This window comes from Haplochromis burtoni, unplaced genomic scaffold (genome assembly GCF_018398535.1).
Source record: "Haplochromis burtoni strain Fernald_Lab_line unplaced genomic scaffold, NCSU_Asbu1 Contig_217, whole genome shotgun sequence".
Classification (NCBI taxonomy): domain Eukaryota; kingdom Metazoa; phylum Chordata; class Actinopteri; order Cichliformes; family Cichlidae; genus Haplochromis; species Haplochromis burtoni.
Window position 1 is genome coordinate 264,117 of NW_024582578.1, and position 20,071 is coordinate 284,187.

The 20,071-nt window shown below is 43.6% G+C and overlaps 1 protein-coding gene across 2 annotated transcripts in view; it reads right to left on the minus strand.

The window, feature by feature from the left end:
* The window catches only part of mgat4b (alpha-1,3-mannosyl-glycoprotein 4-beta-N-acetylglucosaminyltransferase B), a 113,378-nt gene continuing 93,307 nt past the window's right edge, over nt 1–20,071 (minus strand). For both annotated transcript variants that reach the window (XM_042226540.1, XM_005937050.3), the window contains 6 exons: nt 19,771–19,878; nt 12,982–13,175; nt 12,802–12,880; nt 8,793–8,880; nt 4,014–4,126; nt 1–2,962 (listed from right to left, as the gene is read on the minus strand). In XM_042226540.1, the coding sequence (XP_042082474.1) occupies nt 2,939–2,962; nt 4,014–4,126; nt 8,793–8,880; nt 12,802–12,880; nt 12,982–13,175; nt 19,771–19,878 (606 nt within the window). In that variant the 3' untranslated portion in view covers nt 1–2,938. The remainder of the gene's footprint in view (nt 2,963–4,013; nt 4,127–8,792; nt 8,881–12,801; nt 12,881–12,981; nt 13,176–19,770; nt 19,879–20,071) is intronic.

A 20,071-nucleotide genomic window follows, 5' to 3' on the forward strand; every position in this document is an offset into this window, starting at 1 on the left:
TTAAATTTCTGTCTTTATTACAATTCACAGATTGGATAGAAGTTTAAGCTCATTTAAATAGAGTTTATCTAAAGGATACAAAAGACACATACAAGATGATAGCAATGCATTCCAGTGCATCTTTCAAAGAAAATAAAAAAAATAAAATCCTGGGATGTTTCCTGAAGCTAGAGTTAATTTAGCCTAATATCACTGATCAGCTGACTTCACATCTGAAAATCTGAACTAGTGACAGTTTGTACAGGAAAGAGAGACACATCTTAATGCAGGAGAGTCTCGATAAACTGTTCCCGTGGTTCATTTACCTCCTTTACTTCACTTAGCCTGTTCCTGTGGATTTCTGTGATCAGATTATAGACGTCAAAGCTACATCCTGTGGTGTTTCTGCATATTAGCAAGCCAATTTGTACTGTGTGAGCAGCTAGAATCAGAGAGGAATGTGATGCTATTCCTCTTGAAAAATTCCAGCAGCCGCTCTCCTCAGTGCCCAGATGTTTACAGACTGTTGTTCAAAGAAGAGGAGATGCTGCACAGAGGGAAATGTGGCCCTTTTTAGAGACGTGTTACCGCGTTTTCCGTGTTTTACTGTGAATAAAATACGGTTTCATGTTTCAGCTTCACTTCACTGTTGTTGTGTGTATTTGAAGATATAATTAGTACAATAATAATGGAAACAAATTAGAATTACTGGGTATGTTTTGTTGTTTCTTATGAGCGACTGCACTGAGTGCAAAGGCAGTGCACTTCAACACATCCACTGGAAGCTGCCCAGTATAACCGCAGGGATCAAAGCAATAACCTTCGAGCCACACTCGCACTTCATAACATGGTTTAAAGCTTCCAGAAGTGCAGAAATAACGGGTGAAATTAAGTTAAAACAGCATTAAATGTTACAGAAGGAACAACACACTAAAACACTCTTTTGTCCTACATTTGTGTTTTAAAGGCAGATGACAGCACTTAGAACACCACATATTTACTCATTGTTAAACCACAGAACCACTAGAGAAGGAGAGAGCCTCCGGATGGCCCCTCGCTCTTCACTTTAGTCCAGTTCAAGACCTCAAAATGTCCAGAACTCAGGAGATTAATCAGAGCCCTGGCCATTATCCACCTCGAAAACCCAAGAACGTAAGTCCTTAAAAGTGATTCTGGAGTTTTAATAAACTTTGACAGGATGTTCATTTCGCTCTCGGTCTTTCAGAGAGGTAATGTGGCCCCTAAATCTGACAAATGTCCTCATAAATCAGTCGATCCAACATGAAGTCAATTAAATTCAGTCGGTCCAAAGTTAGACGCACAAAAGAAACAATGATAATGTCATGAATTACGTCACTTTAAGGCAGCTGTTCGGGGAACAGATTAAAATCTGCAAACGAGGGAACAATTTATCACAAACTTCTCTCCTGTAAGACGACACTGACACCGTCGCTCAGCGCGAGACAAAGAGCCGAAGGACGACGGCGTCTGCTCAGAAAAACTAAAAATCGACCTGTGGAGAAGACACAAGAAGGAAAAGTACCCAAGTGGTACAACAGAGTACATCAGAGTACTACAAAATACATCAGCAAAGTATCTCAGATTAGTCCATAATATCTCAGAGTCCCTCTGAGGGACGGTTCTCTGATTATTTTTCAATACTCTCTGCAGTACCCTGATTACCCCAGTGTTCTGAGGCACACTGTAGTAGTACTGCATAGTACTGTGGAATACCTCACAGTACTGCGAAGTATTTGAGAGTACTGCAGAGTAAGACCAATGCAGAGTAATCAGGGGACTGTTGAATACTTCAAAGTACTGTGGAGTGTACCTCAAAGTATTAAAAAAAAACAACCCTCAAAGTACTCCATGGTACCTCAGGAGACTGTGGAATACCTCAAAGCATTTTACAGTCTTCTGAGGAATTCAGAGTACTGTGGAATATTTTTGAGTACTCTAGACTATTTTAATGTAATTAGAGTACTGAATAACAGTCAAAGTGATGTGGAATATCTCAGGATACAGTGGCGTATTTCAGAGTACTAATGAGGAACCACAGAGTACCAAAGACTCTCAGAATACAATGGAGTATTGCAGAGTAATCAGAGTACTGCAAAACACAGAGGAATACCTCAGAGTACACTGGAGTATGTCAGAGTAATCAGAGTATTACACAGTAATCAGAGTACTGCATGGTACTGAGGAATACCTCAGAGCACAGTGGAGTACAGCAGAGTAATCAGAGTACTACATGGTACTGAGGAATGCCTCAGGGTACAGTGGTGTACTGCAGAGTAATCAGAGTAATCAGGACACAGAGCAGTCAGTGTGAAGGCCTCGGTAACTTAAAGATGTGGTCATGAACAGAAACTCGTCGGCGTCTTCGTCAGTAGTTTGAAACCACGATAACGGGAAGAAGGTCCGAGGCTGCAGCAGAGGATTCTGGGTATTTGTGGACGCTACATGTTGGGAGGCGGGGCCTGTTTGAAGTGACTCTGCTCTTCGTTAAGGCAAATTGAAGGAGGGGAAACGCCTGCAGCACACACATCACCACACGCAGCGAGTGGACGCACATACACGGGTACTGTGGGCGGGGCAGGAAGGTCCCGTCTGCAGACAGGAAGTCCCAAAGCAGCAGATCGATCATCAGAGGTGGCTCGCCGCTCTTGCCACAGCCTCCGTGATTACCAGTGTTTCAACATTGAGCTTACTGTATGTACACATAAATACAGGATGAGGAGTAATGACATCACTCCTCTGGGTGGAGACAGGTGAGCCCACCTGTCGCTGTGTCTCAGTCTCTGATCTGTTCAGTCCTGCAGCGCCGAGGTCCTGCCAGGCGGCGGCGCTGTGGCACCGCGGTGGGGATCTGGTGAGCGGGACGAGGCAGGACGGGAGCAGAGGAGCTTCCGGTCAGCTCGTCTGAACGCCGCTGAGGTAACTTCGAGGGGGCGGAGCTTTACTCGGCTTTCTTTATGAAGATCTGAGAGAGGAGAGACGGCCAAGGCGTGAGTCACAGAGAATCACTAAAATCATAACGAGACAAACCCGCCTGACCTGCTCAGCATCAGCTGCTTTGCACGATCACACAGGAAGTATGGTGGGGGTCCAAACCTGCCGCTTTTCACTTATATAGCCTATCTGACCCCTCGTAACTCCAAATACAGCGGATATTCAGAAGATATGATAGATCTATTAAAGTTTGAATAAACTTTAATGAGAGGAGCAGAAACAAGCACGGTAACCTGGATGTTTGATCAGTTTCTGAAAAAGCAGGTGGCTGCCTAGAAAAAGTGAGAGCATTCATCACAAGCTGTGCCCAGTTTCACGTGTGGCCCTGCATCTATAAATCCAATCATTATCGAGACTGATGCGTCTGCAGCTTTGCTTCACAGCTGATGGGCGAGCTGCAGCACGGATTCAAGCTGTTTTTATTTTCAGCCACGCTCTAATTATCGTTCCATCTGGAGACTCACAGGTTGCTTTCCCGGTGTGTTGGCCGCATTACTACAGGAGAGCTTTCAGTTAATATTCACTGTGCTGTCATCGTTTGTGCGTGGATCTTATCTAAGCTCTGATAAGACATGACAACTGTCGGCCTAATAGTCAACTTTACTGCAGTCTGTCACTAACTGGAGCTACTGTAGCTGATTCGGGGCACAGCTCTGCTTCCTGAACTATCAGTCCAATGAAATAAAATACAATAAATTTTTTTTTTTTTTTAAAAGAAATCTTTCAGAAAACCTGCTGGACACTGACATCAGTGGTACCAACTTTCTGTCTTTTTCTGGTGAATATACCTGAAATTAGTTCTTAGATTGGGCACTGGGACCATATTCACTGAAAAGGACTTAATATACTGGACCAGTTTGTACAGACAGAGTAAAGAAAGGATTACAGAATACCCCGGAGACTTCAGAATCCTCTCCAAGGACTTCTTCTGTCAATACTCAGCAGTAAGTGTGGATAAATGTCTCAATACAACACTGTCTTTTGGTTAGTTTTAGTTTGATTTAACTCTGAGGCGATCTCACCTCGCTGAGGATCACCCAGACTGGTGAGTCCGTGATCACTGAGAGACGCATGGCCTCCAGGGGCCCGAAGCTGGGGTCCACCTCCCCCTCTGCGATGCCATTATGGAACGTTCCTGGAAAAGATGAAGATCAACAGGCTCAATAACCTGACAGGAGAAGTGAGGATGGTTTCAAACAGAAGTGCACTGTGACAGCTTTTTAATTTACAGAGATTTCTACTGTCATTTTATTTAATCTGCCAGCGACCAAAGTAAACACAAGGCAGTTAATGGTGCAGCATCCTCTTTGCGATCTATTTCATCCATTTAAATACAGCAACCACATGCCAACTGCTCAAGGGATACACATTTTTCCCCGGTGACCTCCCTGCCTAGGTTTTCTAAAGTCTTGTTCTTTGCTGTTTCCTGTTATTTAGGACATGTCACTTTGGTGATTTTACTTCCTGTGTTGTCCCTCTGTTATGACTGTCTGCTCTGCCCTCATTGGCTTCACCTTATTATCCTGGACCCTGCACTATGAAATGAGATCCACATATCCACAGTATTTTTCTTTTATCTGGATTCATTTACTCTAACATCAGTAATCAGGATAAATGGTCACATGAACATGGCAAGTTAACCCACGGTTTCACTCATAGTTATAGATAAATGTACTGACAGCAGACAACTAAGTATTTCCAAACAATAACAATAATAGCAGATAAAAACATAATAAATGGTTTAGTCCATGTGTAAATTTTATATAAGTTCAAATAGCTGCTCTGTTTTAAGATGAGACATTAAATCTTATACAACAATAAAATGACTGTACAGTTGTTTGGAGGGAATAAAGTTACTGATCATCAGGGGAATGCAAATACAACAGAGCTGTACTCATTTTACATTTAAAGCCCACTTTGATCTTAAAACCCAGACCTAACCCAAAAGTTACCCGGGTCAGAGGAACACATACTTCTGTTCTTCATTATGTACTTTCAGTCTTTGTCAGGCTTCTTCTTCACTTGATTTGGGTGTGCTTTATTCTGTTTTGTCTTTCTGTACCCTTGAATAGAATAAAACTCACTTTTTGTTTTGGTCACTAATTTTTGTGCCTGTGTTTGGCTCCTGCATGACAAAGAACATGCTTCACAAAAATACTGGCGGTGGGCAGTGCTCACCTCCAGCCTCATAGTACATGCACCTGTGGTATAAATGTGGTATAACTCCTTTTTGAGATATTGTGCCTGAAAGCTTTTCACTGAGATTTTACTAGAAGCACCTATAGTATAGACTTGAAAATCCTACATTGCCTCGCTCTGAAGTTATTGTGTTCACAAATTGTTCACACAATTGCATCACCCCGCCCAGCTGCCCTGGTGGGACGACAATACCCCAAGATTTTCACACTGAGGGGTAAAAACTGACCTCTTGATATACCTACTTTTGGCTCAGATAAAACATCTTATCTTTAACGAAGGTTTATTTGAATCTTTAACCTGCTTTTTTAGCATTTTAAAAGGGATTTTGAAGTAATTAAGGGATTGTTATGCTTTCTGTGCAGATTTACAGGGTTATTAAGACCCATTACATGTTCCCACCATCCATTTATTGACCCCTGTGGTTCCAGCTTTCTCTGAGCCTGACTACCAGGAAAAAAGCCTCAGTCTCCATCAGACCCTCTCTGGCGTCCTGCCGGTATCGGGTCTTCCAGCAGAGGTTGGTTTCAGGGCAACTGAACCTCAACAGAGCAATAATCCCTCAGAGGATTTATTTACTAGGATTATCATGCTGGCAGTGATGCTTCCAGGTAGCGACTGTAATCCTGACAGAGAACAGCATCTGGGGAGCGTGTTATTGTTTATCACAGGGAATTATCTGATATTATTGTGGGTATTATGGTTTTCACTCAGTATCCAGACTCGTGTATACGGCTGTCTGAGAGCTGTCCCCAGAAACACAGATCACACAAAGGCTCAGAACATAGAGAATAAAAAATAATCAGACGGCAGTTCTTGGGCTGACATGGGAGCTTTCTTTTTGTTTCTCCTACAATAAACGCCGACAGAGGCGGGAAACAAATCTTTTAAGAGGATGACATTTTACACTTTCAGGCAACAAACAGCAGACTTCAGGTCCACTTCAAGTCTAGATTAAAGCACAGGAAGCAGAAAGGAGGACGAATAGAAATACTCGGGTATGAATTCTCCAGAATTCTTGAGCTTGATTAAATGAACTGAACCAAAGTCCATCCCAATCATCTGATGGGTGATTACATTTTTAACTGAAACAATGCGAGCCTCGTGGTGGTGCTAGAGGAAAAGTGAAAACATCAAAGTTCCCATGCTTCCCCCTCAGGACTGATCTCTTTGTGAAGGAATTTCCCACAAAAATTCAAAGCGTGTTTAAGATGCCGAGCTTCTCAAAAATAAATTTATACAAAATAAAGTTTGAAGCGCCTAAAAGTTTCTGTAAACTTTTGATTTCTGTGGAAGTGACGGGAACATTGACCTTTCCAGGACAGAACCACGTGTTTGGGCTCTTTCAGGCTCGATGCTGGGACATGACAGACTGGAGGAGGAACCTGAACTTCACTGAAATGAAGTTCCCTCCTTTCTGTAGCCCACCCTCCTTCAAACATGCCGTTTAGTCCTGACTCTCTCAGACGGTTAATTCTCACACAGAAGATCTCACACACTGAAATTGGATGCAGGTCTCCTGAAGGCAGCACGATGAAATGAATAGAGTGAAGGAGCGCGGCTGGATCGATCCGCCGACTCATCTGAAAAATTGATGAAGGGGATAAAGAGCTGCTGGTAATTTATGATGTCAGCCCACACTGGCGCTCCTTCCACCTGCTGTAGGCCAGTATCTTCTTTCCCTCTGAAGTCCTGATTCCTTCAGGTGGATTCAAACATGCACAAAACAACATCTTTCATGCAAATAATGAGAAAGACAAAAAGACGACTGTGGTCCAGAATAATCTAAAAGAGTAGATGAGCTAAATAGGCCAGAAGCTTCAATGTTTGCATTCATATAATAGAATCTGACCAAGGATGCTCGGTGCTCCCGATGCAAAGAACAAATGAGCAGATTAATTTTGTTCTGTTGGTTTTATTTCAGTTTTTATTTATTTTAAGTCAAATAACTTCACACAGCATGTCAGGGCACCTTAATTTATTTACTGAAGGTTCCAGTTAATCCTGCTGAAATCAGCCCAGCTGGAGAAAAAACAAATTCCAGTAATGAAAAGATAAATCTGACAGTCTGCCAATATGTGTGAAACCCCGAGGCTACACTGAAAATCCAACCTGTGACATGAAATCTATTCCCGGCGAGTTTATTGATCGATTGACTGAACGCACCTACGCACAGTCTCTAACTTTTTCTGCTTATTCTTTCATCTGCTCATTTTTACTTATAAATAAAGTTTACATTTTTACGAGCACCATCCTGCAAGGCCGGATTTCTACCAGATGGAAAGCGGACTGATGTAAGATCTCAGCACGATACCTGCCTCTTTACCTTCTCACATCCACAGCGGAACCAAGTTTTGGCCTTCAGCCTGTCAGTTTTTACAATCTAATGCAAAGTTTTCATAACAAAAGTTGTTGTTCAGCTCTTAAAGTTTGGAAAACACCAAACCTGTCAGGCTGCGTGCTGGTTAAAGATGTGCAGAACATCACTGTTAAATTATTCAATATATAAAAATAAAGGAGGGTTTTCGCCTTGTGAATCACGAAACCTCCACGAGCTGAAAAAATACACCAAATAAAAGCGCAGCGCCAAAGCCTAAAGTTCCTCTACTGTCCACCAGAGGCTCCAGCAGTCAGCCAGACCCCATAGACCACCATGTTAAAACTTTACAGCAGAAATAAACATGTTTAGAGCCTCATACAAAAATGGTTTTGGTCTCTGTAGATAATTTAATCCTTCAAAGCAACGGTACAGTTATAAGTCACCTGTTAAAATATTATATAGGCTTAAATTATTATGCTTTGTTAGGGGTGTGGCTTCTTTGACTGAAAGGTGGATGGAGACACAGGTGACTGTAGCTGCTAGCTGTCACCTCAGATCACTGGAGTCCCTGAAGTGGACCGCTTTGTGCTGTTGGAGCATCTTTAATAACATCATCTGACCAATAATATGGCTGCTGTGAGATTACTGTACTAACTGACTGTCTGAGATTCCAGTTTTTTTTTAAAATTTATTTTATTTGGATGTGACTGAGCGCTAATTATCAGATGTGTCCGTGTGTGTGATATGCCCACAGGATTTAAAATGGAAAGACTACAAAGCAGCGAGTGAACAGTCTATGGTCACAAACACAGATCATTCCTGAGAAAACAACTCAAAATATAATCAAAAATCAAATTAATGTGACTTTTTAGCGCACAGGGCTCAGATATTTGAAAGATCAGCTGTTCCAAGGTGCTTTCTTTACAATAATCCTTGCTGGGAGGTGAAATATTCAGCATTGAGCTCTGCTGATTGGCAGTTTTGTGGAGCTGCTTACAAGTACAGGTTCTTAAAATGGAGAACAGCCGAACTCGATCAGCTGTAAAGACTGCGTGTCGAAGTTCACTCCACAGTTCAGGAAGATAAAAGAGTAAAAGGAGCGTTTTCCCTCCCTGCAGATGTAAACTGTGACAGCTCATGTGCAGGGAAAGAGCTCATTACAGCTCCTCAAATGCAGCAGTCAGTCGCACGTCCTCAGCTGCTGCTACACCCATCACTTGATGATGATCGAGGAAACTCGGTGAAGCTGCACACAGCCGTCTGCTGTCTGTGTGCCATCACTCACCGATTCTGATGAAGCCATCCTCGGTCCGGTGGTACTTTGGCGTTTTCTCCTTCCCTTCTATCAAGGCCTCTTTCTCTGCCTGGATATTCTGGAAGCAAACGAAACACCAGCCGATCAGTTAATCAATTAGATTATTTGACTCTGTGTTTGTATCGTTAGTGTGTCAGAAAGAAAACGCCTCATCATTCAATTATAAATCTAATCTAAGGCCATTCATTGAAAGCTGGAGAGTCTCAATTATAGTTATAATAAGGAGAAAACTCATTTTTATCATGGATCAGTTACATGTGCAATAAAAGCAATAAAAAAAAAACCCCCAGCTCCTCTCCTCCAGCTATGTTTAACTTTTCTATTTAGATTCAGAACTTATGTTTTCTGCAGCTTTGGGCTCATTTTACACACTAAAAGTTTAATAACTTCTCATATAATGGGGAAGGGATAGCTCAGTAGGTAGAGTGGTGGCCCCGTGACCGGAAGGTCGGGGGTTGAATCCACTGAACGGCTACCCTGAGGTACCCCTGAACAAGGGACCATCCCTACAAACTGCTCCCCAGGCGCCCAATGGCTGCCCACTGCTTCACTGAGTGAATGGGTTAAATGCAGAGAGGAATTTCCCCACAGGGATCAATAGAGTATACTTTTTTCAGAACCTCATTTACCTCCTTAAACAATCAAAGCACTGTGGGGTGCATGTGACACACCTCAGGTCAACTGGATTTGTTTAACTTTAAAAAAACTACCAAAACTCTCCATTCTGACAGGAATAACAAAGTAAGGGTGTCACACATCCCTGAGGATAGCTCGTTTCCTCGTTCCTGGTAAAAAGCACAGTTAAATTCTAAGGTATTATGCGGAAGGGTTTCCAGGAGAAAGTCTTTTCTCTGTAAAAAGAAATTGCAGCACGGTTTAGATTTGCAAAGCTGCTTCTGAATAAACAACAAGACTTCTGGAAATCTGTCCCACAGCTAAAGCTCAGACCAAACTGGGTCATTAACAGGACAATGATCCAGAGCAGCGCAGCAAATCTGCAACGGTCCACTCAGAGTCCAGACCTCAACCGACTGAGATGTTGTGATGGGACCTTCAGAGACCTGTGCATGAATGAATACCGCAAACCTCAATGAACTGAAGTAACGCAGTATAGTGAGAAACTTATAGAGTCACACAGAGAATGATTGTTTCAGGTCACTGGAAGGACGTTCGGCTGAATCACAGGATCTGTCTGAAGAAGCAACAAGAACGGAAACACAAACGCGAGTCGTTGACGAGACACAGGCGGAAACACTCAGAGAAGACAGACAGGAAATTTGTGGGAGCCAAGTTAAGATAGTTCATATGTTTTAGTATTTATATTTCGCTGTTGTTAAGCTTGTTTGTGTAATTAATAATTTAGGAAGTAAATGCATGTTTATGGTGGAACTAAAATTATTTTATTGCTGTGTTGGTTTGGTTACGTAGTACCATGAATACATGTGCCTTAAAGACTCGTGTTTATAGTAAAATCCGGGCATCACGGATGTATGCAAATTAGCGCATGCGGTGCGGGAGGGGGGAGAGAGAAAAAGAGTTAATACGGCATAAGCTATACGCGGCAGCAGGGTAGAACAGAGCCACACGGTTTTCCTACCGTAGTAGGTTATTTTGTTGAGGATAAGTTAAACCTGACCACTCCTGTAAGATGCAAACTGTGAAATAAATTTTTTGTTACATCTTTTCACATCGGAGTCCCGTGGAGTTCTTTTTCCTCTTCAAACTGACGTACGCGAGTGAAGCACGGGAAAACTGGTCTCACGGCTTATACAAAATTAATGTATAGGCGACACAAGAAAGAGCAACATTAGGAATTAAAGAGGATATTTTTTTAAAAACTGCACAGCTAAACTGAGACTGCAGTGCCGTTTGTGTCGCTGTTAGTGAAATACGACTGTGTATCTGATCAGCACTGCCACCGAAAGCCCGAACGCATCACCCCTCTGCACTTTATACATGTGTTTCACACCTGTTGCCATGGTGATCTAGCCAGGTAAAAGAAGCTAAAGGGAGAATCCACCAGTGAAAACTCTGACTTTAAGCTGCTCACTCATTAACATTGCTGCTGTTTCTCGTGCTTCCTGTGCCGGAGTAACAGTACTCATAAAGGCTCTGGAGCTTTCCCATGTGCGCACACACCTGCACTGTTTCCTGTCCTCGCACAGACTGAGACGCTGTCCCGGCTGCTGATCAACTTCTGAATGGAGACGCTGCCTCAAGACGCACTCTGACATTTAAACCAACATCATTTTACCTGCTCTCAGCTGTCACAGTGATTATTCACACCTACAGCCTCAAAAATCCAAACAATACCGCCGGTTCGACATAACAGTTTAAATGATCACATTACATACATATTAATATGATAATTCAATGACCTTTTCACCTAAAATTAATTCTTTTCAGCTCACCTCCATCATCCTCTTATCAGAACAGCTCAATTACTGACGGCTCCACTGACACATTCACATCATGTTTGAATCACAAATGAAAAAAAGAGATAAGTGTGAATGAGAGGGAGGCAGGTGAGTGTAAATATGTGGGGTCAACCATCCAAACCATGAGAGGTGAAGAAAAGAAGGGGGTGGAACGGGTGGAGATGAGCATATACGGATATACTGATGGAGCTGCCAGGTAGGGGGACAAGAGGAGGACCTCAGAAAGGATGCTGTGAAGGAGGTCATGCAGAGGGTTGGTGTGACAGAGGGGGATGCTGGGATAAGAGGAGATGGAGGCAGAAGAATACTGATCATTTTTGGACTCTTCTCAGGCGATGATCTGATGATAAAACTCGACTGCAGGTTTTCTGTGCGTTACTAACTCGATACACAGAAAAGCCGAAGCCCTTTGATGCCTTTACAACAACAGACAGATGAGCTTCATATGAACTAAACCGATTCAGCTCCACAAACCACACTTTGACACGTTTCGGCCCCGGGAGCAGCCGCAGCATGGACGATGAAATTTCTAACAAATTTAGCATTAATCGTGTTTTGTGCAGCCACGTTTTCTGGCGTGTACCTGCAGTTTTTAGGGCCATCATCCAGTCCCACCCCCTCCTTCTCCTCCTCCCTTCCTGCTCTTGGTCAGCATTACTGCAGCAACTGCCTCCCTCCTCCAGCTCTGGTCTGCACGTGTCTGTGTGCTCAGCTTCCTGTAAGCGCGTACCGATTCTTCTCCTCGTTTTATCTCTCCTGTTGATCTCGGTAGGAGCTCCTCTTCCTCTCAGCGCACCCCTCTCTGCCCCGCTGAGGCTCTCGGCTTCATTCAGCCTTTGTTTTACAGTCGACCACAAACAGAAAGTGGCAGTGATCCATCACTCTGCCTCCTTTTCCACACACCACAAACTGAATCTGTTCTCACTTATAGCAGGCACTCATGGCAGAGTCAGATATGGTCTCCTGCTATAGATGGAAATTAATCTCTCGGTTAGGGGCTTCCTGGATTACTCCGGTTTGTTTCAGCCTGCCTGCCTCGTCCTTGATGTTTCTAAAGACTATGTTAACTTTGCACTCTCATCCTTTGCTGTCATTGTGATGGATACTGGGTCAAAAAGCAGAAATTTCACCCATCTATCCATTAAATGAAAACCTCAACCAATTCAGTGCAGGAGCCTATCCCGGCCGTCACAGGCTAACAGAGACAAACACCAAATTAAACTGAACCTCACACATGTCTTTGAACTGTGCTGGAGGAAGCACATGGAGAACAACCTCCTCACAGAAAGGCCTTAGCCTGGATTCAAACCCTGGACATTCTCGAGGAGAGGTGATGCTGCTAGCCACCACACGAGTGGGCGAAGATTGTTCTCAGTTGACCCTCTGCTGGACCGCACCGAAATGATCTTTTAAGAAAGTAAGCACATCTAAAAGATTTTAAACTTCTATACTTTTACCCAAAACAGCTAGCAAAGAAGCATGTGGACACTTTAAGGCTTCCCAGGATGCCCCACCCATTAAAACTGTATCTGAACACTCACATCGAAAGGCAGAACCTCCACCGACGTGTTGAAAAGTTTGTCTCCTGGATGTTCGATGTTTCCGCTCCGGAAGAAAAACCTGAGAGAAAGAGAGAGAGGTGATATTTCAGTAAGAGCAGCAGGGACGGAGGGAAGACTCTAACCTGTGGTACTCCCCCTATCCCGTCCTTCGTTACTGACCTTTCGATGCGAACAGGTGTGAAGAATCGTATCCGTATGAAATCCCCCGCCACCGGGGTGAAGGCCCAGAAGAAGTCCTCACCCAAGTAGGCCTTCTCCAGGGTGAAGTGCTGGTAGGTCTTCAGACTGGTCGTCACCTCCGCCAGCGGGTTGGCGTGACCCTTATGGAGAGTCTGTTTCCCAAAGTCCTTATCCTAAAAAATCCCCCAAACAAACAGACATCACATGACTAAATCATTTCTTCAGTCTGAAGTCACGCCTTGCTGGATGCTTCTGCAGCTGCACGTCTGAATCACTGCACAGCTGACGCCACTGTGCAGTGACCAGAAGATAATTCGAACCGCTGGTATCATCGCCAGACGCGCTCGCTGTCCTTGATGACTAATCCATTTTCGCTTCAGTGCAGAAACCCTTCCGAAGAGCAACAGAAGCATGATGTCACGCTATTCTGGTGCACTTACAGAGACTTTTTGTATTCTGGATATCATTCAACAGCAGCACTGAGTGACCACGCACCGACCTCTGAACCTAAACTCATAACGCAAGACTGCCGCCAACAAAACGAGAATGTGATAGGATTTTAACTGCACAGACACAAACAGCAAGAAAACAGACTCAGTCCATCAGGATCTAATTCAATCCGAAGCCTTTATTAGATCACAATATGCTGTAAAATCCAGCCATGCCACTCTGCTACCATACCACCTCGTTGTGGATGAAACATGAAATATTCACAAAACCTTTTCCACCTTTAGATTATTAATGAGAGTGTTTCCCTAGTAGAAATAATAAGATTCATCTAATGAAGAAGAATAAACACCTCTGTTAGTTTTGGAGTTTAAAGAACAAAGGCGACAAAGCAGTTAAACCTGCATTCTCATCAAATGATGTGGCATCCTTTCACTAACACCTTACCGAGCCCATATCAGTACAGATATGATATTCTTCCTCATAGTTTTACAAAGGCATCACGTCAGCGTGGATACAGCGTCTATGTTGTTGATGCAGTTTGTTAACAGAATAAGTTCAGTGTGAGCAGGCACCGTGTCTGTTATGCTTCTACACTCCAATAACGTTACTCTCTGTGATAAACATGCACTGGGAGGCACAGCGCCCTTTGTGGTCAACATTTCATTACCAAATATTTGTGTTACAGGTGAAATGACAGCAGCAGCTGCAGTTCTGACTCCTGTCAGCAGTGGCGGTCCTAGCCTGTTTGGCGCCCTGGGCGAACACTCCCTCTAATTGTTATTGATCCCTTTACCCCTGGTCCTAAAGAGTATATTTATTTATTTTCTTACCTTTCTTATACTTATTGTTTGTTTACTTGCACTGCAGTAACTGGAGCCTCGTCCTCTCGTCTCTCTATATACTGGACCTATATAGCGGAGATGACAAAGTTTATTTTGACTTCAGCAGCGAGCACAGAGGGCTCTCACGCTCACTTTTCATGTATAGAATTTCGAAAAAACATTGGTGCAAATTATAAGTCTGTATCATAATGTCTGGCGTTTTCGTATTTGTTGGTTTGTTTTTATTTTGTTTTATTTTGCCAGTTGGTTATTAGATGCTGCTCCAGCCAGCCAGAGAACCCCCGCTGCCCCGCCCTCTCCTCCCTGTGCCACAAGCACAGTGTTGGGAAGGTTACTTTTAAAATGTATTCCACTACAGAATACAGAATACATGCCCCAAAATGTATTTTGTAAGGTATTCCGTTACGTTACTCAATGAGAGTAACGCATTCTGAATACTTTGGATTATTTAATATATTATCATGCTGTTTACAACTACATGAATGTACTATTGCTGTGTGATTTATTACGATTACTGAAGGTCCGCGGCTCCCAGCTGTGGTAAAGGGACCTCTGGCTAATAGTCGGTCCCGTGTCGGCTTGTAGCCGAAAACTAGCTTTACTTTGTTGTCTGGGTCAAGTTTGCTAGTGAGAGACAGAGAGAGGCGTTGAAAGGCTGCTCCAACGGAGCTTATTATTTCGGAGAAAAACACAAACACTGTGTACAGTCGAGTCTTAATAGCTTACTTACAACTGGGCTCGTCAGGCACTCTTCTTGGATGCAGTGGTTATTATTATATTTACATGCTTCCAGCTCCCGTTTCTGCTCGATGACAACTTGTACTTTTCCACTTTTCTCCCTCCTCACGCTCACAGACACATAACGGGTATGGCGGTCCATTCTCCCTGCAGCACGGGCTACACTGCCCATGAGGCTACGTTCTTTAGGGCTATGCCTGTAGCATTCTGCCTATTAGCTTAGCACAACAACAACAACAATAAAAAGGCGCTCTCTCACCCAGGAAACACAGAGAGAGAGCGTCACCCTGTAACCATGGCAACCGTAACGCTGCTGCCTGGAACAACAAAACAACAGCACAAGCAAAACCCACAGTCCTGACCCCTGACAATACGAAACAGGAAAATACCGCTGTGTAATCCATTTATTTCAACAAAGTAACTGTAATGGAATACAGTTACTCATATTTTGCATTTTGTAACGGCGGTACGTGTGTTCCGTTACTCCCCAACACTGCGCAAGCAGCCGGCGCCCTTACTCCCAGCAAATGGGCGATAGAAAACCGATCGGTGCTTATGCCATTCCCACTATGCGCTGGCATGACGTGGGGCCGCATGAGTATGAGCGTGTTTTTTTTGCCGATGCCCGTGATGCTGCCCCGGGCGATTGCCGCCCGTTTCGCCCGTATCAAAAACCGCTACTGCCTGTCGGGATCAGTAATGAGGAACAGGCAGGCAGAGCAACTGCTCCTCAGGTTTGCACAACTTTGTAAATCCTGCTGGTCACCTTCACAAAGCTGGAACAGGTGTGATCTGCTTTTTTAATGTTACCTGCAGGGGAGCATTGGCGTGGTCCAGGTCCTTCATCCTTAGCTGCCACAGTAACAACTGTAATGTCACTCAGTACTTTGTCGATCATACCTCAATGTCACCGTTTTTACCACCACCATGTTGAGTTTGTAGAACCAGAAGTGGTGCTAAGATATCAGCTAATCCAGCTAACCTGGTTAGGAAGCTCTCCACATCCACAGTCACAGATTTCTAATTAGCTAATTAGCAGTCAGTAGCATCCAAATAAAATCCTAAAACTGGAGCGTAGACTTCTCGGACAGTCTGTTACTACAATAACCTCACAGCAGCCATATTATTGGTCAGATAATGTTTTTTTAAAAGGCTCCAACAGCACAAACAGACGCCAAGTTCAGGGGCTACGATTAGCTGAGGTGTAAGCTAGCAGACAGCTAGCAGCTACAGCCGCCAACACAGGCCACGCCCCTAACAAAATAAGGCTTAATACAATTTAAAGTGGTGAGTTATAATTAAACTCACACCTGTGGTGTGTGGAAGAGTTAAATTATCACAGACCCCAACTTAGTTTGTGTTTTAGGGTGTTAACACGTTTAATTCTGCTGTAAAGTTTTAACTTGGGAGTCTATGGGGACTGACTCGCTGCTGGAATCTCTGTTGGACGTTAGAGGAACTGCAGCTTTTGGTGCTTCATCACTGGTTTCACCTCCAGAGGCTGATGCATTTGTGTAACAGTTGTGTGACTTTGTCTTGTTGTGGTCCTGTTTATGAAACTTGTTTCTCTCAGACATTGTAGAGTACAGATGTTAAAACACATCCCATTCACAGTTTGCTGTTTGTGATGTGCGAAATGTTTTGGCTTTGTTCATCCGCTGAATGTTCTGTCAGAATATTTTTATCGTTTATTCTGCTTGATATGAGGTTTTCTGTCTGAGCTCTGCCTTTCTGACCCTACCTGTCACATTTCTGTCAGGAGGATTTTATAACGTTTCTGTTGTTTGTGAACAAATAATAAAAGAGAAACTCAAATCTGAAGCTTTTCCCTTTTATAAACTTTTGCAGCTCAGCATCATATCAGGTTTTAAAAGAGCAAGTGATTGGTGATGTCTGAGACTCTCTTATAAGAAGCTCCTATTTTCAGATCTTAAAGTGGACCCGCTCTGCTTCTCAGTACTTCCTGTCATAGATCTGCTGTTCTAGCAGAAGATGTTCACATTAAACACGGACAAAGTTTATAATAATGAGGTCAGAGGTCAGGCTTTACTGTGCTTTAAATGCTCAGCTTCAGCAATTTTTTTCTGGCTGTGTGTGAGGGTAACCAATCAGACGAAGATCTTCTTAAAGGGGTGGAGCTAAACCAGTTTGTTTCAGACAGTGAGGAGCTGCAGCAAGTCTGGTGTGAGATACAGAAGGATGATTCTGAACTGTGAATCATGCAAAGCTGCTCGGGTGGAGCTCCAGACTAAAAGAAGTGTCTGAAGATAAAACTGAGGGGATGAAAAGAGGATGATTATGAGTTTAAACTCCGGTTAAAGGAACGGTTTGGCCTTAGAAATAATTCAGTCGTTCTCGCTGACAGTCAGTGAACAGATATTTGTTCAGTGATGAGTCCTTACACAGCAAACCAGCAAACTCAAACACCGTTACAGCTGAGTGTTAAAGTCTCTGCAAGCAGAGGTCAGGGGTTAACTCAAGACATTTAATGACTTTGGAGAAATAAAACTCTGACTCAGTTTTGTTATTTTCACTCCGTCCATGAACAAGTCTCCAGACTTAATTTTCCCTCTTAATTACACGACTCTACAGTCGAATAAATCCGACGTCCACTTCAATTCCTCCCATTATGACTTTAATTTTAAAACTCTGGGTTGATTTTCTCTCTGAAGTGGTGAACAGTTCAGGCTGGAGGGTAATAGCGGAGTTAGCCTCCATAGTTACACGGCCCCATGCAGCCGGCCTCTGCGCTTCAATCCCCACAGCGAGGAGGCTCTGGGACGGGGCGGCCGGATCAATATCCAATTGATTAGAGCAGATTGCAGCACCAGTCAGCGGGCTAATATCCACCGCGCTTAACACAGTAATCAGAGGCATTAAACGGAGGCGCTCGGGCCGAGCTGCTGGCAGGAAGCGAAGCTGCGAACGACTGCAGAGGCTTTCAATCTTCATCTCTCCAGAGACGCTGGACTGAACTTGGACTGAACCTCACCCCGCTTCAAGCTCAGGAAACTCACACTGAGGCCGTCCGGGTCAGAGCTGAGCTTTAGAACAGAAGAATAATCTCTAAAATAATCTGAAATGACACCACGGGTGGCCACGCTGCCTCATTATAGCTTAAATTATAAAGAATCTTTAACTAAAACACGACTGAAAGATGTCGCCTGCCCCTTGGAAACAGATGAAATAAGCACCATTTGTCCACCAGCTCCACAGCGTGGCTGTGAGTCTACCTGAGATTCCCCAAAACAGACGTGACAACAAATCAAAGATCAACATTCACAGGACGTTTGTGCCAAACTCTTCTTAAAGGGTCAGCCGGTGCACTGCAGCAGACTGCAGCAGACTGCAGGCACAACGGGATTCGATTGTTTTGTTTTGATTTATTGACTTATTTCTGTCCTTTTTGAGACGAATCCTTTATTCAAAAATAAATATTTTAAGAAATTTGGATGGGGCTGGAAATTAGGTTGTAGCTCAATTCCAGTAAAGTTATGAGTTGATTCGGGAATAAGAGCAAAATCAGGATGTTAACCATGCTGCAAAAAGGACAAAAAGAAATCATTGGGACGCTCGACTGGTTGCCAGCTGGTTGTTTTCTGGTTATGTTCCTGTATTAAAGTGAGGCTGCTGAACGACTGCAGTAACTACGTCACGATTCATGGAGGAATTTCTGAATTTATGCTTCACATTTGTGAGGTTCTGGTTTTATTTTGAAGGTAAGCAGTTAATATGGATTTGTGTTTATGCAGATAACAGCAGTTTTGCGACATTTGTCAGTTTATTAAAGGTGGGAATCATCAGACACAACACCAAATATTATCACAGTACTTCACTGACAACAGGAAGTTATTACAATTTCCTAACAGTTCTTCTGATTACTGTAGTGACATATATTGTAAATTATCACCTTTTTAAAGTGTAAATTATGTCCTCAATGTTAAACTGTCCGTTTAATCCAATAAGATAAAATTATTTCACTTCACTTATTTTTTGCTGCAAAATGCCTAAATTGTCACTAAAACCTGTAATATGGAGTCCAGTTGGCAATTACATGTCATCTGTTTCTAATAATACAGCAACTAGCTGCCATAAATAGGTGAAAGTCACATGCCTGCTGTGTATATAGACAGACATTCACATTTAACTGTTACATTTGAGCTCAGAAACCTTCCCGGTAGTATAACCAGAATACAACCAGCTGGAAACCAGAAGGCTCGAGTCCCCTCACTGACAAAAACTCATTCAGACTGATGCGATCTGCAGCCGGTCCAAGCCAGACTGCAACTGTTTGCAGAAAGTTTGCCTCCTATTAGGCGAGATGAACAAAGTGGTTTCTGACTGCAGCGTTAATGAGAGCTGACGAGGTGAAGCAGCGCCACCAGCCAGGACAGCGAGCATCTACACACAAGTGGCTCGTGGGCGTCCAGGTGTCAGGATCAAACTGTACATAGCGTGTGGATTGTGTTGAGCTACACAGTATGTCGTGTCTGGCAACTATCCAGGGTCACACCAAGAGAAACAGGAACACAGAAGAGAGGCGGCCTTATAAGTCGGGAGGAACAGGAAGACAAGCTGGAAAAACGTTCCTGATAAGTTTTTATATTCATGGATGTTTCCGTGTGTCTGCTGCTAATAGGTGTTTGTGGTCGTCTTCGGGAACACGAGGCTCACAGAGCGGCACATTTCCCGCCGTGATATAAATACAGCTGCGCTCAGAGAGATGCTCAGTCATTACCTTGAGTTTCTGAATCTTTCCAGCCAGGGACGAGTGGGTGCCGACATGCTGGAAGAGCGACGGCTTAAAGCGAATCCTCAGGTTGGCTTTCTGCCTGTCACAGTGTTTCTGAAAGACAGAGAGGGGGGAGATGCAAACAGGGATATTTACAAACACACAATCCTCCCAAATCTTCAACTACAAAGCATCCGTGCAGCAGCCCTGCAGTACGAACGCTGTCACGTTAAACCGCTTACTCTCAGGCTGGAAGCACGACTCACCCTGCTGTTAGTAAGGAACGAGGGAACAGGTACGCTCCAGT